Raw genomic sequence first — 23,394 nt, forward strand, 5'->3', positions numbered from 1 at the left:
GTTGTCCTCCCCTGTTTTGTAGATTCTGTCATCAAGTTATGCAGAGTTGATTTATTTAGCTGACTTAAATTCTCTGGCCCTTTAAATCTGTCATGGTGGTTTAAAAATATTCCAAATCAAATTCTTTGGCGGTCGATGGTCGCCTATTTAGAGCGATTTTATTTGTGCTTACAAGACACACACATTCACTCGTAGACACTGCAGATTCGTAATATATCACTGTTCTACATTTAACTCAACGCCTGTTATATATATATATATATATGGGATAAAAAATGACCTTATTACACAGACATGCTCTCTGCCACCAGTTCTGTCATATAAATATGATTAAATGTCACTGCTTTAAGGGGCCATTCTTTACTGTGCCTCTCAAGTAAATATCATCAATACAGGCCATGTTTGATTAAGTACATAACAGTCCTGAAGCTGTTTCTGTTAAGAATTACTTAAGACATTAATAGATGATCATAAATACTTACAAATGCTGCCATAACGATTTTTTTTTACACAAAAAGCTACAAGAAGTTAATTATTTTCATTTCTGAACAAATTATCCCTTAATGGAGAGATTGATGAATGTATGAAAATGTATAAATAGCAAATAAATCTGTAGCGCTGTCAGATGTGAAATCATGTGGCGCATATTGATGTTCTCATGGTTGTCGGAACCACTCTGAATCAGCTGTCAGATCAGTTCACTGCAGCCGCAAACACGTTTTTGAGAAGCATGAAATAACTTTACGATGGATTTCACAATTTGAGATTGTGTTTTCTAACTCGTCATATTGCTTCCTATACTTTTTCACAAAATGAGAAAGATCCCTGAAGAGGTCTTGACTACACTGATTCATCTAACACTTCAGAATTGGACTTAAAAAAATAAACTATTGTTCAAAAGTTTGGGGTTTGTAGGATTGTGTTTATTTATTTATTTAAAAAAAGGTACAAAAAAAGGTACAAAGATGTTCTGCCCCAGTGACGACCTGTTGTACCCCTGAAGGTAACATTTTTACACCTTTTTTCTCTGTGTTAGTACTCAATTATTAATAATGGTTCTTCTTATTAACAATGTTGAAAAGAGTTGTGCTAATAATTGTAATAATTTTGTGGAAGCCGTTATACATTTTTATAGGATCCTTTGAGGTAAAATTTTTTGGTGCTCAATTATCAATAATTACGCTTCGCTTAACAAATCGCTTATATCATGATCCTTTAAAAATAGTTCTAAAAATAGTTGCTGAACAGCATTTTAGAACTATTTTTCAAGGATAATGGGATATAAGCGATTTGTTAAGCGAAACGATGAAAAATCTTACTGACCCCAAACTGTTGAACAGTAGTGTATATTTCATCATATGCCTGTGTGTGTAGACAGCTGTTGCGACTCCTCCGGTCTGCCCATTGAAACACTATCCATGTACTGTCCTGTCACTGTATGCTGATCTATAGTGCTGACATTCCAAAGGCAATGTGAGTGTGTGGATGAGAGAATTTAAGAGGCCACAAATGAGTGTGTTACCAATAACCAATGGTGAACAGTGAAAGCCTGCATGTATGCTAGGAAATGGCAAAGGGTAGCCTAACTTTATTAGCATCTAAGTCAGGTCAAGAAAACTGCAAACAAACACTCAAAGCTACTGACAAAAGCTAGTTATTTGTTCCACAAATCTATCTGAAAACACAAATATCTACCATCTGAGCCTTGTCAAACAGTATTCATGGGTAAGTGCACAACCGTGGCAGCTTGTCCATTACATAACGGAAATGCCAGCTTAATAGCCCTTTAACACAAGCTGCAGATGGCATTGAATGTTTGTCACACTCAAGTACACCCAGAGGGCTTTGCACTAATATTGCCAGTAACTAATCAGGCGCTCTAAGCTGCAGCTGTGGATCAGAATAAAACATTTTGAGGTGGGATGGACAGGACTTAATTCTACCCATCGGGAATAGGATTGTGTAAAGGTTGGAATTATATATAAGCCAGGTGGATGCTGTGAAGGAGTTGAAAAATAAGGAAAATGTATGTTATTGGTCAGAGTGCAACATGTTTGTCAGTTTATTTGGTGATGATTCAGAATCAATCTCACTAAAGTATGAGTTTTCTGAAATATGAAAATCTATGAGAGAATTTTATATTGTGGTGAATTGTGATGAATTTGTATGAATTCGTACAACATGAGTAGTATAAAACATACAATTTATAGAAAAAACTAAGCATGAAAATCCACCCCAAAAACTAAAGCTTCAGTGTAAGCAGATCGTACGAAAACATAAGAGAGTTTTTTGGAAATAACACTTGGTAGTAAAATAGTAAACTGGTTTGGATAGTGTAGATGATCTTTAAATAGCCTGTGTTTTGCTTCCTTTTCATGATGACCCAGAGACTCATTCTTTTTAAAGATGTTACAGACTATTATAAGTGTTTTTAATGTCTTTATTTTAGGCCCAACAAGTAGAGAAGAAACTTCACACCATCAGCTGGTTCCCGCAGCATGTTATGAAAATCTTTCTAGAGTGTTCTTTTACTTTCTGCATTAGTTTCAAGGTATAGGGGATAATAAAAATGGACATATAGCCACTAAGCGAATGCCATAGTTTCAGTTACTGAGACTCAAATAGTGTTGACAACGTTTTCACTCTCTGAGTGTTACACGTCTTTCTTGGTAAGTTATAAATCTGTCAGTGGCAAAGGGATATCCGACAACTGCATCTTATTTTTATGTCTAAATGCTCTCTCGCATAGGCTATCTCTCTTTAATCCATTGTGTCTGCTCCCGTTTAGCCTCAGTGAACGAGAGACATATTATCAGTTATTGTAAGGAGTGCGTTTGGAAATCCTCGACTGTTGCTATTCTTAAGTGGAGTGACATTATCATAACACTATCCCGACATAATTTCTATCTGCTACTGTCTGCATTATCATGTTCCCAGCTAACAGAGAACGTTCCCAGAATTTTGGATAACGTTCTGGCAAGGTTCTTAAGTTATGAAGAAATGTTTTTCCAGTATGTTCTTTCAAAGTTATTTTGTATTTTAGAATGTATACTGTTATTTTTATAAACATTAGCAGCACAAAAACATTATTTTTACATTATTCATGGAACGTTTTTTTCCTGAAATGTTTTAGTTGGACGTTCATCTAATGTTTTTATTTTATTTTATACTTGTTTCTTTTCTATGTTCTCTGAACATTCTGAAATATTTCCAAAACGTTTGCAAAATGATAAGTTTGCATAACCAAGAAAAAAACATTTAAAAAAAAACAAACAAACATGTGTTAAAGGTACAATATGTAAGAATTTTGTATCAAAATATCCAAAAACCACTTCCACAGTGTTATATATTTCTTTGATTTGTGTACTTCCATTATCCTAAATGTTTCCAAGAATTTGTAAATTCAAAGAAATTCACAATTTTAAAAAGTGCCCGTCCCTGTTCACTTGTCACCTGTCAATTACATAATATCCGCATTATCCCTGGTTTCCGCTTGTACTGCTATAGTAACCATGGTGACAGACGTGGACAACTGCGTAGTGTGTAACGTCTAGCGGCACGCTCAGGCTGTTGTTGTTTCGTTAAAACATTATGAATCATGGCAAGCAGACTTTTGGACAAAAGGAGAACTAAAACGAGGATCAATATCAGAGTGGCGTTTTCGAGAGCTCCACATCCGCAACTAACTTGGACTTGACGCCACTCTTGCATGTACTTTATTAGACAGGTGAGCAAATGTACATAAAACAAATCAATGTTATATAGCTCAACATGGTGAAATGTTAGAATATGATCAGTATGTTATTCTAATGTTGATCTAGCTTACTGCTAGTCTCATATAGCCAACAAACTAACACATAGAATAACATTAGAACTTTCAACACTCTCAAATGCTGTTTAGTGTGATAGTATAAAGTTAGACCAAATGGAACAGCGCTGCGTTACCTCACAAGTTTAATTCGTCAAATAAACTGACCTGTGTGAGTATTAATTCAGCACTTGCGGGTAGTTCGGTAGAATGAAATGTCCTCATTCCTTTATATCCGCGGGACTCGCGTATGACGATGATATCTGTCTCTCATTAGCAATTAGGCTGTCGCGGTGAAGGATTTTCCCTTGCGGTAATTTTGAGTGGTTCAATAGCGCGATATGCGGTTTTACCGCATTTATTAATTTATTTTGATTTATTTATATTTATTTGTTGCTATAAGTGTCACGATGTGGTCAGCATGCACAAAAACGAGTACATTTTCAGTAACCAATAAACCGAAACTAAACAGCGTCTCTCCGCATTGAAAGCCTGTCACTCAGCGCACAGTTGTTACGGCAACGGACTGTCTTTGAGTGAGTCATTAAACCATTCATTTAACAACACGTTCAAAAACGCTGATTGATTCATTAAAAGATAGTAATGAAACAAGGTAAATTATTTTTAACTTTGAGCTCCACTTTTCAAGGCTCAGCTGACCAGCAATGCGTCGCATGGGTAACGCTGAAGCTTCACTTAATAGAGACAAATGGCATTGATTCAATGCGTGAGTTTTGTTTCCCGCGACCGCGAGCTCCTCGTGCTGTGGATGCAGACCAGCGCTGCCTGTCGCTGATGCCATTCATGGTAAATACCCTTTATTTTAAACGTTAAAAGGATGACAGGACAAATATTTAACTTTCCTGGGACACGGCAACCTTTTCACGAATATGACTTGACCTCAAAGACAGACGCAGGTAATCGCACGCGCTCAGTCGATCTCTCTCATTCACTGTCTGTTTAGGCTTAAGTGCACATCCACGAAGCCTCTGTACAAATCACCATGATAAAACCATGATCACCACGTCTTATTATCATTAACTTATTTAACATTCAATACACATGAACAAAACAAGAAGGGTATTGCCTTATGAAAAAAGAAAACACACGAATATCGCGGTTGCTGCGGTTACTTGAATTCCTCTGCGGTTGGCTTGTCAGAAGCGCGGTACTGCGATATTGCGGTTATCGCGACAGCCCTATTAGCAATCGCGCCCTGCCTCATACCACAGTCATGTTAAAAAACATGAATGTTTTCTCTCATCCATAAACATTGTTAGATCCATCAGCATGACAGCAAGTCCCATCATTCCGCTTATAACTGCATCATCAACCTACGCCTTTGTTATTGTAAGAGGTTAGCGATCCCTAGCAGCGAGGAAAAAACAATTATATATTGTAGCTTTAAATATTCAGAGAACTTTGAAACATAACGTTGTTCATCATAACATTCTTAAGGGCTGTTCAGAATGTGCTTTTCCATTCCACTGTGCTACTTTTCCATTGTTTTCCATTGTGTAAACACATGCTAGACGGACGCGTTTGATATTGCACCTCGTGTCTTTTGCAGTGTTTTGTACGTTTTGTTCTAAAATTCGGCACACAAGACAATATGAGTTCAACTTTAAACGAAATTCATCTCTAGTCCTTGCATTTTCCCCTCCATTCCACTGACGCATGTTTAACTGCAAAAATACATTCTGTGTGAACTGGCCCTTATAACACATTTTTTGTTAGCTGGGCAAACATGTCTATTGGGCAACATTATTTAGTATTCATATGAGACAGATGCAACCACACCACACACTCCACTCCTCATATTTGCAAATTCTGATAGTGATTAGAGAGAGTGAAATATGTGTGTAGCACACTGTAAAATTAACACATAGCAGGCACACCAAGTGCATTCCTGGTGTCCAGACTGTCTGGTGTCAGTCAGAGTATTACTACATGTGCACACACACCGACGCCACCGTTTCTAGCTGTTGTCTGTCATGGATCCATATTAAGGTCTGTGTCTCCATTTGATACACAACAAACTTGTTTAAAGCAGAATATCTTCTATATCTGCCACACGGAGTAAATATAACTTGTGCTAGTCATAGAACAGTTTAGGCACTTTACCATGCGGTATTGGGCATTAAACAACATAGATAATTTAGCTAATAATTAAGCATGCTAATTCATTCTTCAAAACAATATATACTTTTAGCATCTATTTATGTAGATATAGAAGAATTGATTTTGAGATTATAAATAGTTTGATGTTTTACAGGTGAAAGTGTCCTTTTTCAGAACACAGATCAGTGGAGATCATCATCATGAATACAGGTAAGTCCGTTATTAAAATACCTGTGTAATTTCTTTGCCATTAGCCCATCATTAGTGTGCATTTGTAATCAGATTTTATGTAAAAAGGTCATGACATGTGGTAGGCTAATAAGATATTGTGTCAAGAAAGAGATCAGAAAGAGGTGCAGTATGTGCTTCTGGTTCATACATCACACTTTAAATAAAGGTCAAGCCAAGCACATTGCATTGTGGGGTATGCTAGAATATTTCACACAGTAAGCTCTGTTGTATACTGTTCATTTGGACCAGCTTCGGACCAATTACTGCATTACTTTATTACATACCAGATGTGTTCACATCACACCTGGTTAGGAAACAATGTCATTAGGTGTGTACGGCTTGAAGCAGCGCTGTGCCGACCAATTGGTGTATGACATCAAAATTCTTTGAGAGCTATTAGAGAGCAGACGGCTCAGTATGCAGTACTTTGATGTCATACACCAATCCATCTGCAACGAACACACCTAAAATAATCTGTCAGCTTTCCTGCAATGCTTTGCAAATCAGTTATTGCACAAGTCGTATGCTGTTCTGTAAAGGACTAACTTTTAATTGGTATAATACAGTACCATTCAAAAGTTTGGGGTTTGTAAGATTTATCGTATGCTCATCCTTTGCATGCATTAGATCAAAAATACAGTAAAACACAAAATTGTACAAAATATTATTACAATTTCAAATGTTTTCAGTTTTAACATAATTCAAAAAAATTAATTTATTCCTGATAACAACAGTAGCCTAGTTTCCATCCACTTTTTGCGCTGTTATGTTATCGACAAAGTGAATATGCGATAAAAAAAACATTACGAACTTTGCCGTCTCCAGACTGTTTCCATTCAATTGGCCTTTTACCGATAAGATTGTGTGCGTGATGACGTCACGAATGACGAAAGCGATTTGTCGCATATGTTTTGGTGTATCGCAAAAAAAAAAAGTGCCTTTGAGCCGTTTCCATACATCTTTTATTTTATTTAATTTTTTATCGCAAATTCTACCTTTTGGGGTTCCAGTCAGCACACCCCCCAACACCAAACAAACAAATAAAAAATAAAAAATAATAATGGAGAGAGTATTCAGGCAGTTAATTGAAATTTGCCAGCTTACTGTCATTTCAATTTCACAAATAATTGCAAGTGTCCGAAATATCAGAAGACGACGGCAGAATTAAACAGTTGCTCATCTGATAGGGCTCAAATTAACTATACCGTTACGCGACGAAGTCCAAGGGTCTGGGAGAGACCATGCAATACGGCGTTCTGGGAGGAAGTTGTGGAGAGACACTTTACAGAAAGTCTCTGGGTGCAACATTTTAGAATGACACGGCCGACGTTTGAGATGCTGTGTGGATTCATTGGTCCTGATACCATTGGGCCCGGGTGGGCCTGGTACATTTTCTACTATGGTACGTTTCTTCATTCCGATCTATTTGCGATCCATTCCATAAACAAACAACGCAGTTTACATGCTCCTTGTTACATTATTCATTAAAGTCCCACTCTGATCATATTTTGAGCTATTTTTAAACATTCTCAGTGGTCTTTAAATGATGATTATGCCGTTTTTAGCCAAAATCACAAAACCTGTGCCGTTTCACACACACACACACACACACTCTCTCTCTCTGATAATAATTAATAAATGCACGCATAATTATCAGTGAACTTGATGAATGTTGCAGATATGTTTTACATGCATGCACATACAAATGCCTTTCAACTTATGTGTGCAAAATTCAGAATAAAATGAATGTGCAGCAAGTTGTACAAATAGAGAGTCTGTAGGCCTGTGTTGTTGCCATTAAATAAGCGCATTTAGTTTCATATTTGTTAAAATATTATAATGTTATTTTTTCATCTATGTTGATTATGAAAAGTGAACCGCACGAGTAAGATAGGATGAGCAATATCGAGAGACATGGAGCGGGTCAGATATGATTTTGACCACTTAATTAAGTTAAGTTTTGCTGAAAGACTTTTTTTAAAGTGAATTTCGTTTTGTATAAATTGTATCTTAATTTAAAAAAAAAAAATTATCAACCAATTGCCTGCATTTAATAAATACAAATATTTAAATATAACAGACAACAATCATAGAGGCGCCCGCGCGGTCACTTGCATTGCTCGTGAACAGGAGCGCATCTCATCCTAACTTAACGAAACTCAGCATATATGCCTCACAGACATAAAATATAGCCTATCTTAAGAAAGCTTGAAATGTCTTTTTAACAATTTAAAACGAAAAGAAATAGGCTACTCTCTGGTTATGTAATTCATGATGTGCATTTCTCTCTATAGGCGCGTACTACGGAGATGGCGATCGTCAACTTCATCTTTACAGCTGTTGTTGCTGTTAATAAACTAAAAATAATAGGCCTATCATTTTATTAAACAATAAATTAAATGAAATTGTAATTGTATTAAAAAAGCAACAAAAAATTCCTGTTTATTTTTTTTTAAACCTATGCTAATTACGCATTAAATTCAGGTAGGCTACTGAGTCGCTGTCCTCAGTGCCGCAGAAAAGCGCTGAAACGGAGATGAAGGGGAACCCGTTTTTTTTTTTTTTTTTTGGCTTATTTTAACTGGCCCATCCAGTTTTCTTTGATTCACCTACAGTCAAAATCCTGGCGCCACTAGTGCGCCCGTGATGAAAATCATGTGACACCACATTTATTTGCGTTAAAGCCCTTTTTTTCGACAAAAAGTGTTTCCAAACTAGTTTTTCGCGTCATTTAAAGTATCGACATAGAATGTATGCGCTAAAGTTAAACGGAAAAGGATTGTGTCGACATTTGCAAAAAAATATCGATAATTGCCATTTCCATCAGCTATATCGGTAAACATTTTGATGCGCTAAACCTTTTTTCGCAAAAAAACACTTGGATGGAAACCTGGTTAGTGATTCTAATATGCTGATATGGTGCTCAAGAAATATTTCTTATTATTATCAATGAAAACAGTTGTGCTGCTTAATATTTTGTGCAAACTGATACATTTTAAAAAGGATTCTTTAAAGGATAGAAAGGTAAAAAAAAACAAAAAAAACCAGCATTTATTTGAAATACTTTTTTTGAAATTATTAATTTCTTTACTCTCACTTTTGCATTTACTTTAAATTGCATTTAATGCAATCTTGCTAAAAAAAAGTACTAATTTCTTTAAAAAAATCAAACTGCCCCCAAACCTTTGAACGGTAGTGTACATTGTTTCATTGTATTTACTTTTTCTCTCTTTTTTTGCATTATCTTTTGGTGCAATAATGTTGCATTTAAAATGCATGTGCTTTGCTTTCTGTTTGTTTTGCATGTATGCTTCTGTGTGTGTGTGCAAACAAACATACTCCAGATAGCGGAGGACGTGCTCATAAAAGAGCATCCCTGTTGCTCCCTCTCTGGCCTGTGAAGAGGGTCCAGAGCTCACCCAACCTGTACGCAGCTGCAGGTATCAGTAATGGAGCAGGACTGTCTAACAGACACAGATCTTTAAAATAGTCTTTTTGCATATCAGTGTTCCATCTGTATAAGTAATTTAGATGAGTTTTCTCCCCAGTGTTCTGTTTGTGTGAGTGTCTGCAAGCATGCTTGTTTTGCGTGTGTTTGCAACATCTGTTTTGTTCCATATTTGTCTTGCTAAGTTTGAAGATAACAGAGGCATTATATTTAGGCATTATTTATAACATTACTCACTCTATCTCTCAATATTCCTCAAATATATTCATAGCAGAGTTACAAGAACAGAAAGCAATGTCCTGTGCAAGATAATTAACATATTTAAATTAAGCCTTTCAATTTAACATGTTAATTTAGGGTCATTATAACACAATAAAAAGGTTAATGCAATTAATTGTGTGCCTTAACCCATATGTAAATGTCCGTAATATTACATTTTCTTACCATCAGAGCAATTCATGATTAAAGTTAATTTGATGAAACATTCTAGTTGATTGACAGCCCTGCATTAAATTAAAAGGTTATGAGACAAAGAAAAAGAGACTACTGGCCATATTTTCTCTGAACAAAGGGGGTGCTATAACAGTTTTCCAATTTACCGTAACCTAATCTGGCTTCTTAATTTATAAATAATGCTCAGTTTGTAGTCAGTTGTACTATGTGGTAAATATTGTAGACACTGTTCAGGTTTTAATGAAATCAATAAAACCATTTACCCTTTCAAAAACACACTCTCTATTAAAAATAGAAAATTGCTGCCATTTTGGTGCTAGTTACAAGGATCCAGGTAATTTTGTTGTTATTTTCTGTTGCTTTAGTGAGTTTGCTGAAAAAGTGACATGATGTCAAGACCTGCCAGGGATATGACAACACATCTTTAAATTTTGAAAAGCTGCTGAATGTTGAATTGTTTAAGGCACATAGGATACTGGTTTATCAGATGTCAGTTTGAATAGCAAAATGGAGACCATACCCTTCACTTTCACGTATAACAGTCCATACATTACTAGACCCTCTGTCATCCTCATAGCATGTTCATGTATATTTTGCAATTTTGTGCTTCCACTCTATAAATTTACATAGTGTTGTAGTTTTAATCATCATAATGAGTAAGAGGAGTAGGTATGTTTCAAACTTTGTGTGGTCTTACTAGCTCTCTCTGTGTTAAGTAGCAGCTTCTGCTCTTTAATCTTCTGTCCTCTGTAATTCTGCATCTCTATTTTCATTCTCATATTGTGTCCATCCTCCAGTTAGATGCTTTCAGGCATCATGGACCTCATTTTTGAGGGGGCACCAATAGTAGGACTGGCTCACTCACAATTTGCAATAAGCAAGATAGGACATAACATCATTTTTGTTGCAAAATCCACATCCAAATGGTTAGCTGACTTATGTAGTTGTTACAATTTTATTTGTTTACAATTTTATGTTTATATTAATTATTAATATATATTTTTTTCCCCATAGGTAGTGATTCCCAGTCATCAGATTCAGGTAAGTGTTTGCTGGATGTGTACGTGATTCTGTTCATTAGTGTGTTTGTGTTTGTGTGCGCGTGTATATATATATATATTTAATATCTTTGTGTGTAGATGCCTGGCGTTCACGCAGTGTGACTGAGGGGTTGAGGAATGGAGACGCCAGCAGCTCGTCCTTGACTGCTAAAGGCTTCCGCAGCGTTAGACCCAACCTACAGGAAAAGAAATCTCCTACACCGGTACATATTTATCTAATTATAATGCAATTTGGGCTGTTAATGCATTCTTGCTTGATCATACTGCTGTCATATATTTTTTATTGTACTTCATGACTGTTTAGATTAATATTGGTCATGTTTTCCAAAATGACAACTTCTTTTTGGAGGTGTTTAGACAAGGGTTCATATCAAGTGTTTTCTTGACTCCTTAAGCAGTCAAACTGAAATTTCTCTATTTATTCTATTTAAAATTCACTCTATTTGAACTGATTTTATATATTTGAATTGACCTTTTTTCTGTCAGGTCCCCTTGCCGCCCCCTAGGAGAGAGAGCTATCACATGACCCCTAACCCCCCATCTTATAGTTCCCTCGCAATACTGTCAGACACCTTCCTCTCTCCCCCGCAGAATGATGATGTAATTTCCACAGGCTCTTGCACTAACCAATTTAGCGCCACCTCCTCATTTTCAAACTCTAAGACCACCCGAACCTACACGAGCACCTCTGGAGCCCCCCTCGAGGAGCCCCCCTTGTCCCACCAGGCTAATGCTAACAGTTTTATCACTCGGGTTCTTGGGAGCAAATTGTCCTCTTCGAAATTCACCACTGACCATCTAAATTCAGCACCTAACAAGATGAATATGATTAAACCTGACCCTAAGTCTAAAACTAAGCGGAAAGGTACATCCGCTCCCCCACCTCAAGACCCCACTGCCACTTCTGAAATGCATGTAGCCTCTCTCTCCATCCAGTTAGCTCCCCGCAGTCCAGAACCCCAAGCAGAGACCCAATCAGGGCATGAGACTGAATCCAGGACTAACGCATTGGACCCCGCCGACCCCATGCGACCCCCTGTCGTACCACCAAGACCAGCCAGCAATTTGGTGGTATTACTGTCATTCATTTACAGTGAAAATGTACAACTACTGTGCCAGTCAAAAGTTTGTAATAATTTATATTTTTGAATGTTTTTGAAAGAAGTTCTTTACGCTATCCAAAGCTGTATTTATTTGATTAAAAATATAGTAAAACAGTGATGTCGTGAAATATTATTACAATTTAAAAGAAACATTAAAAAATAGCTTCATTATTCCAAACTTTTGACCAGTAGTGTATCTCTTACTCTTAAACTAACTGTTGTAAACAGCACCCATTGACCCTCATCTGTTAGGATAGAGTGAACAAACACAGACGGCATGATGAAAGAGCGTGTGTTTCTGCTAATTACTCATTTTGTTTTGTATTTCCAGCCAACCTTTTATTTCTTCCCACAGATTTACCAGTTCTTCTTCACTCAACATGGTTAATTTGCTTCAATCACTTCTTGCTCACTGGCTTTGTTCTGTGTTCACGTTCATTTCTTGTCTTCCTTCCCTTTTATTCCCACCCACCTCCATCAGCGTGAGTTTTCCCCTGTAAGAGGGGGCACTGGAATGCTCTCTTCCGGACCCCCATCCCCAGACCCGTCAGCTCGTCGCTCACCGTATAGCCGGGCGAGTCAGGATTCCCCCGACTTCCTGTCGGGGCTATTGCCCAAAGCCCTCTCGCCAACACCCTACACCCCTCTGGAACGTTCTGGGCTAATGTCGGCCTCACCTGCTGCGTCACCGGTAACCGTGTCTGCGCTGAGTCATTATTCATCATCCACGGTCGGGCTGGAGGAGCTGCAGATCTGCGGCATGGACTCCTCCCCCACGGCCACGGCCACCCCTTCCCCCACTCTCAGCCACGCCTCCAATGCCCCTGACGAGCTTCCTACCGCCCCGTCAGCTGCCACAGGCACTAACGTAACTATCACGCTCGACTGGCGCACCTCACCTCAGTCTGCTGTCACGTTTGTTTGAATCTGCTCGTGTTTGTATGTCCTCACTAGTCTTTCAGCGCTATTGTATGTCTAACTTTGACATGCTTTATGTGTCAGCTTACAGCAGGTGGCTGTCTTGGTTTTCACTCTGTTCTATGTATTCAGTTTTTCATTGTGTGCTATGTATGTTGTTTCCCATTTAAAGTCAACATGCATGCGTCATGTGACATGTTTTAAATTGAAACAGAATGTAAAAATGTAGGATGAATTTTATCCATTGAGAATTTAAAAGTCCATGGTAGAATGGAGCCGGACATAAATGCGGTTGAGAAAGAAATGTGTTATTAATATGAACAAAAACCTATTACTGCTATACTATTTATTATTTTATATAAATGCAAGAATATTTTTGTTGTTTTTTAAAAGAAGATTCTTATATTCTAATTTGCATTTATTTAATGTGAAATATTACAATATCAAATATTACATTTGTATTAAAGATTACAAACCTTTTTCTTTGGAGTAACGTGCACTGATTAATTGTCCAGGAATGTGTATTAAAAAAGGTTAACTTTAAGGTTCCTATGATGACCTCTGATTCTCCATGTGACCTTTCATGACATTTGTTTGATTAACAAAACAGACTCGAACATCAATGGATTATGATTGTATAATGGAGCTATATTCCAGTGTTGTTAACACTCTTTCTTACATAAATTGTCATGCACTTATTATCTACTAAAGGTTATTTTAATGTATGTTTGTTGTCATGTGGTCTAACAGTTTTTCAGTTACTTCTATATTTGTCGTCCATCATTTCTCTCATGTTACTACAGAAGCACCAACATCTGATCACAACCTTTGTCTTTTTTGTAACAGCATTTTCCCCATTAATGACATCTCTCAGATACATTTGTTATGCATTTGTCTTTTGATGTGTACTCTAATGTCTTGCATTTCTCATTTTTCTAATTACTTATTGTCTCATAGCTTTCACCCACTCATATTTTGTTTGACTTAAATTGACTCTATAAATGACATTACTCACAGTTCAATTTCTTATGTTCCCCAGGGTCAGATGGCAGTGAATGGAAGATCTCAGTCTCAGAGGCCCTTCTCTCCGCCTGTGTACCCCCCTCCACCCCCAACCCTCAGTCCAGGCCTGGTAAAGATTCAGCAGGGTCGTTGTTCAGGTGAGCGTACCTTGTATTTAGGCAAGAACCGTCCACTTAGTCTGGAATAGGATGTCTGAAGCACATGTAAAACAAGTTTTTGTATGTGATGTAAAAAAAAAAAACATAAAAAGAGAGACTATCTGCATCAAACAAAATCAGAATTTAAAAAGTATGTTACATATAGTATGAATATGGGTGGTATTAAGCTTGGATGTACTGCGTTTGCCATGTTGTCACTGTTATGTGACCAACCGGCAACAGTTGCATCGCTTCACTGCCATATAGTACATTAGTGCCTGCTCACTTTTTTAGTAGCATTGTTTCCAAGTATTTTTTTTATAAATTTTCCCATAATAATTTTTAAAAAGGCTTGTTAAAGTGATAGAAGATATAAACCAAGCCAACCAACTATGAGGTGAATCACAACATTACATACTTTTATTTGATGTAAAAAAGTATAAGGTACAATACTGTGTAGTAAACGGCTTTAGTGTGGGAAAGAACTACTATCCCATGAAGCAATGCGAATGACATAGTCAAATTAAAAACAACAGATAAATATAAAACTATTAATTTAAAGTTGTTGATAATATCTATACATACAACATATATTAAGTTTGCATATATATGCAATATATTCATAAGTATTTTGACAGCATAGCGAGACTAACTCGATTACATCATTTGTGGTTCTTCATGAGAGAGGCCATTCCCTGCAAGCTCCTTTGCTATTTGCTCATTATGACTCTATGATTGGTGGAATTTTCTGTACAGCATCCTGGGTAATATAGTTATTTGAGAAATAAGTTGAAGTAATGTGAATGGATGGCTTAAAGGGATAGTTCACCCAAAAATGAAAATTCTGTCATCATTTACTCTGCTGAACACAAAAGAAGATATTTTGAAAAATGTCTGTAACCAGACAGTTGATGGACCCCATTGACTTCCATAGTATTTTTTTTTCCTACTATGGAAGTCAATGGGGTCCATCAACTGTTTGGTTACAGACATTTTTTAAAATATCTTCTTTTGTGTCCAGCAGAAAAAATAAATTCTTACAGGTTTGAAACAACTTGAGGGTGAGTAAATGATGACAGAATTTTCATTTTTGGGTGAACTATCCCTTTAAACAAAAGCATTTACCATCGATTAACAACCTCAGAACTCAAAGTTGGTCTGTCTTTAAATGTTTATCATTTGATCAAATTATAATTAAAACACATTTTCCATATGGAGAAAATGAATGGAGTTTTTAATTTTAGAATCCAACTATTGCATTCTATACACAACTCCTCTCCCCTGGCTTCATATGATAGTAAAGTGACCATTGAATGTGTACTCTAGAATTTTTTTCCAGAATACTATGCAGTATGAAAGTAGGCATATTCAGACACAGCTAAACTTTTAAGCTTTCCTTAATTGTCTTTTTGTGCTTTTATTGATTGATTCCTAGTTTTGGCATTCTAAAATAATGGATTTGTAATGTACAGTTCTTGTCAGTGGCTGCCGGTTTTGTCAGTTAACGGTGCAATCCAGTCCTCAGGATATGATGCATTTGCATCCATTAGACCAGACCAGAGCAATCAATACCTGAACAAAGGGGAACTTAGGACAGGAAAAGCTCTGACTCTTTGGAGGGGATTTGCTTAGGATGGCAAATTCATACAATTGTTGTGTAAGAAAGATGCTGACAAAAAGTTTGCTGTAGTATTTCCTCATGTCATTGCCTTTTTGTTACTTCAAACCTATAGATGTGAAGGAATAAATGTAGCTGTCTCATTTATGCTGTATCATACAAATTTCATAGTTCAGGGTGCTTAGTCAGAGTGAGAGCTTGTGCCATGTCAGTGTTCCTGCTCAATTAGATTAGATTTGAATGTGACTGTCAAGCTCAGACACGCCATTTAGTTTCTATTCCCAATTTCTGTCACTGTAGTGTAGTGTTTTTTTTGGGTAGACACTGTGTGATATTTGCCATGATTTTGCCATTTGAGACACTTTTTTGGGGAAAATTCTAGATTTATTTTAGAATCTTTTAGAATTTAGTCTTTGTTCGCTTAGTGTGACATGCTCATAGACAACCAATTAATTGCCTTTACGATTAATTGCCTCCGACAAAGTCCTGACAGTAACAAATTTTGAGTCCTGCACTGTGACCGTATCTATGGAAGCAGTGTAATGAAGAGCCAATAGCAGCACAGCAATCAATGATGTGTGTGTGCGAGAGAGTGACAGAGAGGGAGAGACGTTCCGTTAAAAAGGTTGATACTAGGTTGTTGCACTGTCTGCATTTGCTGTTACCCAGGATCTCACTGGGGTCATATACAATTTGACAAGAAACAATTTTCAATGACAGAAAAAATTGCACAGCAGTTCTAAGCTGTATCCAAACCCCTCTCTCTCTCTCTCTCTCTCAGAGGGTTCAGATACGGTGAAGAGGGAGACCATTGTCTCTGGTCAGACAGTGGTCAGTAGCTCTGTGCCCATTGCTCGTTTCTCGGAGGAAGAGAAGAAGGTGTCTGTGATAAAAGCGCCCCATTACGAAGGCATTGGACCAGTGGATGAGTCAGGCATTCCCATCGCCATCCGTACGGTGAGTGATATGCAGGCATTTTTAAGGGAACTGACAAAAATGACGATGGTAATAATTGGTTAATTGATTCTCCTCACCTGTTCCCTCTGTTCACTTAAGCCTCGTTCAGACTGTCAGTTCAAATCAGATTTTTGTGCATATCCGATTGGAATCCGATCATATTTAGCTAGGGTGAACGCCAAAAAAAATCATGAAATGTGATTTTTACAAATCTTTTTTGAGCTACATTCATGTGTGGTTTGAAATCCTATTCAAATTGCATTTCTGTAAATCCACTCTAATCAAAATTTGCGTTATGTCAATTTCTCACGTCACGTAAAATGTAAACATATTAGACGTTGTTACAGTATAGGAAACATGCTGAAAGTCACTATAAAACAAGGTTGTGTTGTTGGGCCGGTCAAGCAGAAAATGACATTACAATAAAGACGTTTTGAGACCGGCAGAGACGACAGCACAGGATAGCACTGCCTCTGAAGACGTAGTAGTCCAGTGCGGCGGCTACATATTGTCATGTTGTAAATAAGACAACATCTGGATTGCAAAACCCTCCACATTGCTGTTGTTGTTTTTGCCTTATGCCTACCAACGCAACATCATTGCCATAGAAACCAATGCAGATATTTCGGAAAACAAATCAGATCTGAACAGTTGTGATACACAGTGTGGACAGTCAATAATTTATATCAGATTCCAATCAGATACACAAATAATCGGATTTGAACTGATAGGGTGAACATAGCCTTAATCTGTGTATAAATAGCCCTCAGTTTTAGTTGATATTTGTCCGTTCTCGTCTATGTTATGTTGGTTGCTGTTCTCTTGAGTCTCTCTGATTCGCTTGTGCTTTTGCGTGTTTGTTGTTTTGATTACATTGTTAATAAATGTGACTTCTGCAAGTAGATCCATTATGTCCATAATGAACTGCAGCATGTGATATGATCAGGACTCTCTTGAGGAGCGAGTCATTGAACCATGTATTGAACCAATTCATTCAAAACACTAATTCTTTCAAGAGAGAAGCAACTGTTGCTCGGATATGCGAGTGGTTGAGTCTGTTTTGAATTTGTTTGGTACTATTTTTGTTGGCAAAATACACAAAGTGACTGCCAATTTTTTCTAAAATGTGAGTTACTCCATATTAATTGTGTTTATTGAACTGTTTATATCAGTTTAGTGTTATGAAGCAGGTTTTTGAACCAGTTTAGAGTACACGGCGCTTTCCACCAATAATCAACAGAATGTTCTCGTCACGGTTGTGGTTGGTTAGTACAAAAACTGAGATTTACGTTATCTTTTATTATGTGTTGCAATATCACAGTGCATCTGGTTAGTAACAGAACAAAAACAAACACTCGTCCTCTTTTTCAAGTCGCATGAAACAGAAGTTGCAATCGTTTTTCTTCCCTATATTGTAACATCTATCCGAGAGTGAAACGTATTCTTATGTGAGTAGGTTGCCCCCATGCCAGTAAACACATCATCAGAGAAGAGAAGAGATGTTGCTGCAAGAGAGAGAAGTTATTTTGATTAAAGATTATGAAGGCACAAGAATTTCAAAAAAAGAAAGAAAAAAAGAAAGACGTGCACGGTTAAATCATTTATAACAAATACTGCAATATTCCATAAAAAATAAGAATTGTCCATTTTGATTTCATGGAGAGTTTAAACAGTATGATGTGTTGACTGTCACTGATCAGTTTTAAAACAACAATTAGCTGTTAATGATCTGTTTTGAGGGCATTTTTCTTGATTTGTGTCCGAGTTGTTTTGAAATGTGATCCTCTTATTGTGGTTAGAGGAATGCTTTTGAGCTCTCAGCAGTTCAGACTGTCTGTGAATGTGTGTGTTTGTGAGCAGAAGAGAACATTCCTGGCTCTTTGCTGGCAGGTTACTATGATACTCCCTGTCTGTTTCTCTCTCTGTGCTCTGGTGATTTCGTTGGTTGTCAGGTAATGACAAATGCTGTTAGCTTTTTGTGCGCTCAACCAACAAACTGACAAGGCTGCTCGTTTCTGTGTGTGTGTATGTGTGTGCTTCTGTTTAGACTGTGGACAGACCCAAGGACTGGTACAAGACCATGTTCAAACAGATTCACATGGTTCATAAAGCAGGTGTGTATGATGGAGTGAGTGGGAGGATAATAGAACATATCCTGGAGTATTCATTTAAACTGACAAACACATACTGTATTTTTAGACTTTTTTTGCTTAACTGTGTAATTCTGTTTTAACAGACGATGACTATGCAGACACATATAATGCAACATATACTGTCATAAACAATGGTAAGATCTGAAATCTGAAGAGCTGATGTAAACTTCCATCTTCCGTCTGGGTGCTTAAAATCTAACAATGTGTAATAGTGTGATAAAATAAGTGTTTTTTTTTTTGTTGTTGTTTTTAGGGTATTAAATTGTACAATATAACATACACTACCTTTTAAAAGTTTGAGGTCAGTAAGATTTGTGTTTTTGAAAGAAATTATCACTTTTATTCAGCCAAGAATGCATTGATGAAAACTGTCAGTAAAAATGTTTCAAATGTTGCAAAATATTTTTAAAATAAACACAGTTCTTTCCTGAATCCTGAAAAAATTTTTTTAAACATTAATAATAAATAATGTTTCTTGAGCACCAAATCATAATATTCAAATTATTTCTTCGGGATCATGTGACTGCTGAAAATTCAGCTTTACCATCACAGGAATAAATTATATTTTGAAATGTATTAAAATATAAATGTAGTCATATTTCACAATACTACTGTTTTTACTGTATTTTTGATCATGTAACTTGCGTTGGCATAAGAGACTTCTTTTAAAAACATAAAAAAAATCTGCCCCCAAACTTTTGAATAGTAGTGTACGTTCATATATTTTATGTTTTGCTCTAATAAAATAGAGTCACTGTACATTTGTTTTATTGATCTGTCATATTACTGTGATATTCGTGCCTCTTTCTTAGACAACTACCCTCCTGTCCATGCACACCCACCCCCTCGAACACACACGTACCGGCCTCTCTCTAGAAATGCCTCAGACACGCCGGACGGTGCCACCCAGCGGGAGCTCTCACAGTCACCTGTGCCCCCGCCACCCCCTCCCATGCCCTCACTCCTTCAGCTCCGTTCGCGAGACATGGACAGAGAGAGAGAGTTTTCACACGACCCGTAAGACACCCAAACTCATGCAATGAGCTCCATTTCAAAGGTGCCCGACCACTCTGATTGGTTCTTATTGTCATTGTTATCTGCAGAAATGAGTGGGGTCCTCCAGATCGTAAAGTGGACACGCGTAAATACCGGGCGGAACCACGGAGCATCTTTGAGTATGAGCCTGGAAAATCCTCCATCCTCGAGCAAGAAAGGCCTGTGAGTGATTATAGAGTGAATGTTGTTCATTAATTTAATTTAAACTGGCATACAAATCCCCACATAACATGGACTCATGGTTTCAAAGGTCTAAAGGAAATTCTGTTCTTGGATTCTCCTTCATTTTAGAGTAATTCAGTGCTGTTCCAGTCTATTTAATCACAAAATCAAATATACAGGGTCAGTCTCCTACAAGGATTAGGCCTTGTCCTGGATTAAATTGCTCTGTCAGCAGAGACTTGCCGTTTGAAAATCTTTTTTAGCCCTGTGTAAAGCCAAATTTGTGTCCCAGAAACTGTAGAAAGTTTTAAAGAAGATTTATATTTGTCATTATTTACTCATTCCAGACCTGTATGACTTTCTTTTTTCTGTGGAACACAAACACGCACATTCAAATATGACATTTAAAGATGCGTCCCACCAGGTTTTATGTGGATTTTCACTAGTTTCTCACATGTTTGTTACTGATGGATGTCATATTTCAGTGAATAACGGAAAAAAATGTGGTCTGTTCCTCAAAGTTATCATAACCTCAGACTGAAATATAGTGCACACATCATTTGGACCACTTTTATGGAGCCTTTTTTGTCAACTTTTTTGTCAAGTGTGTAAAATTAACATCCTAAACATTTTTCTACAACATGTTGTTTGAAATAAATTAAATTAGTATTTAGATTTAAGTATAAGTAAGTGAACTAATCATTTGGGACAATTTAGTTTTCAGGTCACTTTTCCTTTAATTTCTGTATGATGATTTTTTTTTTTAATAATTTTACAATTTTGTAAAAGATAATTTTTTAATCAGATTATTTTTTTTTTTTGTATTTCCTATTCTTTATGGAAGCTTGTTTCCGTCAATGAATAATAAATAAATAACAATAATTGCGACTTTTTATCTCACAATTCTGACTTTTTTTCTCACAATTGCGATATATCAAGTCAGAATTGTGACTTTTTTTCTCACAATTGCGAGATATTAAGTCAGAATTGTGAAAAATAAAGTCGCAATTCTGAGAAATAAAGTCGCAATTGTGAGATATAAAGTCAGAATTGCGTGTTATAAAGTCGCAATTCTGGGAAATAAAGTCGCAATTGCGAGATATAAAGTCGCAATTGGGAGATATAAAGTCAGAATTGCACGATATAAAGTCGCAATTGCGTGTTATAAAGTCAGAATTGCGAGATATAAACAATTCGGAGGTAAAAAAAAAAAAAAAATCCGTCTTTTTTCCCTTTAGAATTGGACTTTATATCTCACAATTGTGAGTTTATATCTCACAATTCTGAGAAAAGATGTCAGAATTGCGAGATATAAACTCGCAATTGCGTGTTATAAAGTCAGAATTGCGTGATATAAAGTCGCAATTATCTTTTAAAATGTGTTATTTTGTGGCGGAAACAAGCTTCCATAATTCTTTGCCAAAATTACATTTTAAAATATATTAAAATAAATATCAGTTATATTAAAATAGATACCATATATATATATATATATATATATATATATATATATATATATATATATATATATGTATGTATATTTAGGCCTATATATATATATATATATATATATACTTTTTTTTTTTTTTTTTTTTTTTTTATAAATGCAGCCTTGGTGAGCATAAAAGACTTCTTTCAAAAACATAATGAAAAATAAATCACAAAGCAGAAATTGAGGAAAATCTCAATTTCATTGGTTTTTTCATTGTTTGTGCTTGAATTCACCTTTATGAAGTTGTTGCTCACAGGCCTAACTGTTTAGTACAAGGTCGAACTGCAGTTTTCCAGCCAGATGATTGGACATGTGTTAAGGCTGGGTTTTCATGGATTATTTGACCAGATATTGGACCATCAGCAATGAGTTTGCTTATCAAGACCAATGTGGTGCTATAGCAAGCTTTCTTTTGCTTTGTGTATTAGTTCATGTAGTAGGTAAAATATTGGTAAAGGTTTGCAATAAAAACAATCAATTGGAGCTATAGTGCTGTGGTTAACATTAAGTCATGGTATTCATGCGAATGATGCAGGTTTGAATTTTGCCAGCAATACAACATGTCCTAATCCCATTCTTCCCTTAATAATGTCTCTTTCTTTCTGCTGTATTTGTGTAAAAAAAAAGAAGAAAAAAAGGCACAAACAAAATGGCTCTGTTGAGGATTTTCCCCTATGCTTCCTTTGAGAGCAGTTGAACTTTTATTTTGCATTGCAGATGTAAAGAGCTGGAAGGGTGTCAGACAAAGCGGCGCAGTTGTAGCCAGTGGCGCGGTTCACAGGGAACAATGGTATAGAAATGTCAGGAGGTTGAATCACAGCACTGCCCTCAGCACAAATGCTGTGGATGTGGCAGTGGGAGATGTCCCAGGTGGCAAAATGAGTGGGCAGCTTTCTCAGCATGTTCTGACATAGCTCGAGGATGAGAGAAAAAAAGACTTTAGAGAGAGAGAAGAGAGGAAAAAGCATGATGTCTCCCCCTTCTGGACAGAACTGAGAGGCACAATTCCAACCGATAATGAAAAGTCTGTCATCATTTACTCACCCTAATGTCGTTCCAAATGACTTACTTTCTTTTGTGGAATGTTGACAACAAAACACTTTCTGTTCCCATTGACTTCCGTTGTTTTTTGTCCATACAGTGGAAGTCGATGGGAACCAAAACTGTTTGGTTATCAACATTCATCAAAATATTTGATTTTGTGTTGCACAGAGGAAAGTAAGTCACACAGGTTTGGAATGACATGAGGGTTAGTAAATGATGACAGAATTTTCCTTTCTGTGGTGGACTATACCTTTACGTCCTAAGTATTGTTATGATTTGATGTTGCATATTTTGTGTGTGAAAGAAAATGTGTTGATGACCCACAACATCATCCTCTTCTGTTCTTTACCCACCATGCCTTGCAGCATATTTTGGTCCTAACGCTGATTGCATCTCTCTTTTCCTCTCATTGTTTTCCTCTCTGTTTACCTCTATTCTTCCACGTTGCTTCTTGCTCCAGACGTTTGATTTAAACCCAGATGACATAGATTTAGAGAACGAGCCTTGGTTTAAATTCTTTTCCGAGTTGGAGTTTGGACGGCCGGTAAGTTGAATGAGGGTACGGCAGGTTGGCATGCTGTAGGCTTTAATCCGGCACAAATGCTGTTG

The 23,394-nt window shown here is 36.7% G+C and overlaps 1 protein-coding gene across 11 annotated transcripts in view; it reads left to right on the top strand.

The window, feature by feature from the left end:
* The window catches only part of sorbs2a (sorbin and SH3 domain containing 2a), a 59,064-nt gene that overhangs the window by 19,021 nt on the left and 16,649 nt on the right, over nt 1-23,394 (top strand). For 8 of the 11 annotated variants that reach the window (XM_084401728.1, XM_084401735.1, XM_084401733.1 and 5 more), the window contains exons 2-13: nt 6,084-6,139; nt 11,076-11,102; nt 11,201-11,325; nt 11,609-12,193; nt 12,707-13,093; nt 14,183-14,303; nt 16,703-16,878; nt 18,926-18,992; nt 19,115-19,165; nt 19,844-20,048; nt 20,135-20,249; nt 23,246-23,329. In XM_084401728.1, the coding sequence (XP_084257854.1) occupies nt 6,130-6,139; nt 11,076-11,102; nt 11,201-11,325; nt 11,609-12,193; nt 12,707-13,093; nt 14,183-14,303; nt 16,703-16,878; nt 18,926-18,992; nt 19,115-19,165; nt 19,844-20,048; nt 20,135-20,249; nt 23,246-23,329 (1,953 nt within the window). In that variant the 5' untranslated portion in view covers nt 6,084-6,129. The remainder of the gene's footprint in view (nt 1-6,083; nt 6,140-11,075; nt 11,103-11,200; nt 11,326-11,608; nt 12,194-12,706; nt 13,094-14,182; nt 14,304-16,702; nt 16,879-18,925; nt 18,993-19,114; nt 19,166-19,843; nt 20,049-20,134; nt 20,250-23,245; nt 23,330-23,394) is intronic. The other 3 variants (XM_084401734.1, XM_084401737.1, XM_084401738.1) reach the window with 3 other exon arrangements.

Source organism: Rutilus rutilus, assembly GCF_951802725.1.
Source record: "Rutilus rutilus genome assembly, chromosome: 2".
Taxonomy (NCBI): Eukaryota; Metazoa; Chordata; class Actinopteri; order Cypriniformes; family Leuciscidae; genus Rutilus; species Rutilus rutilus.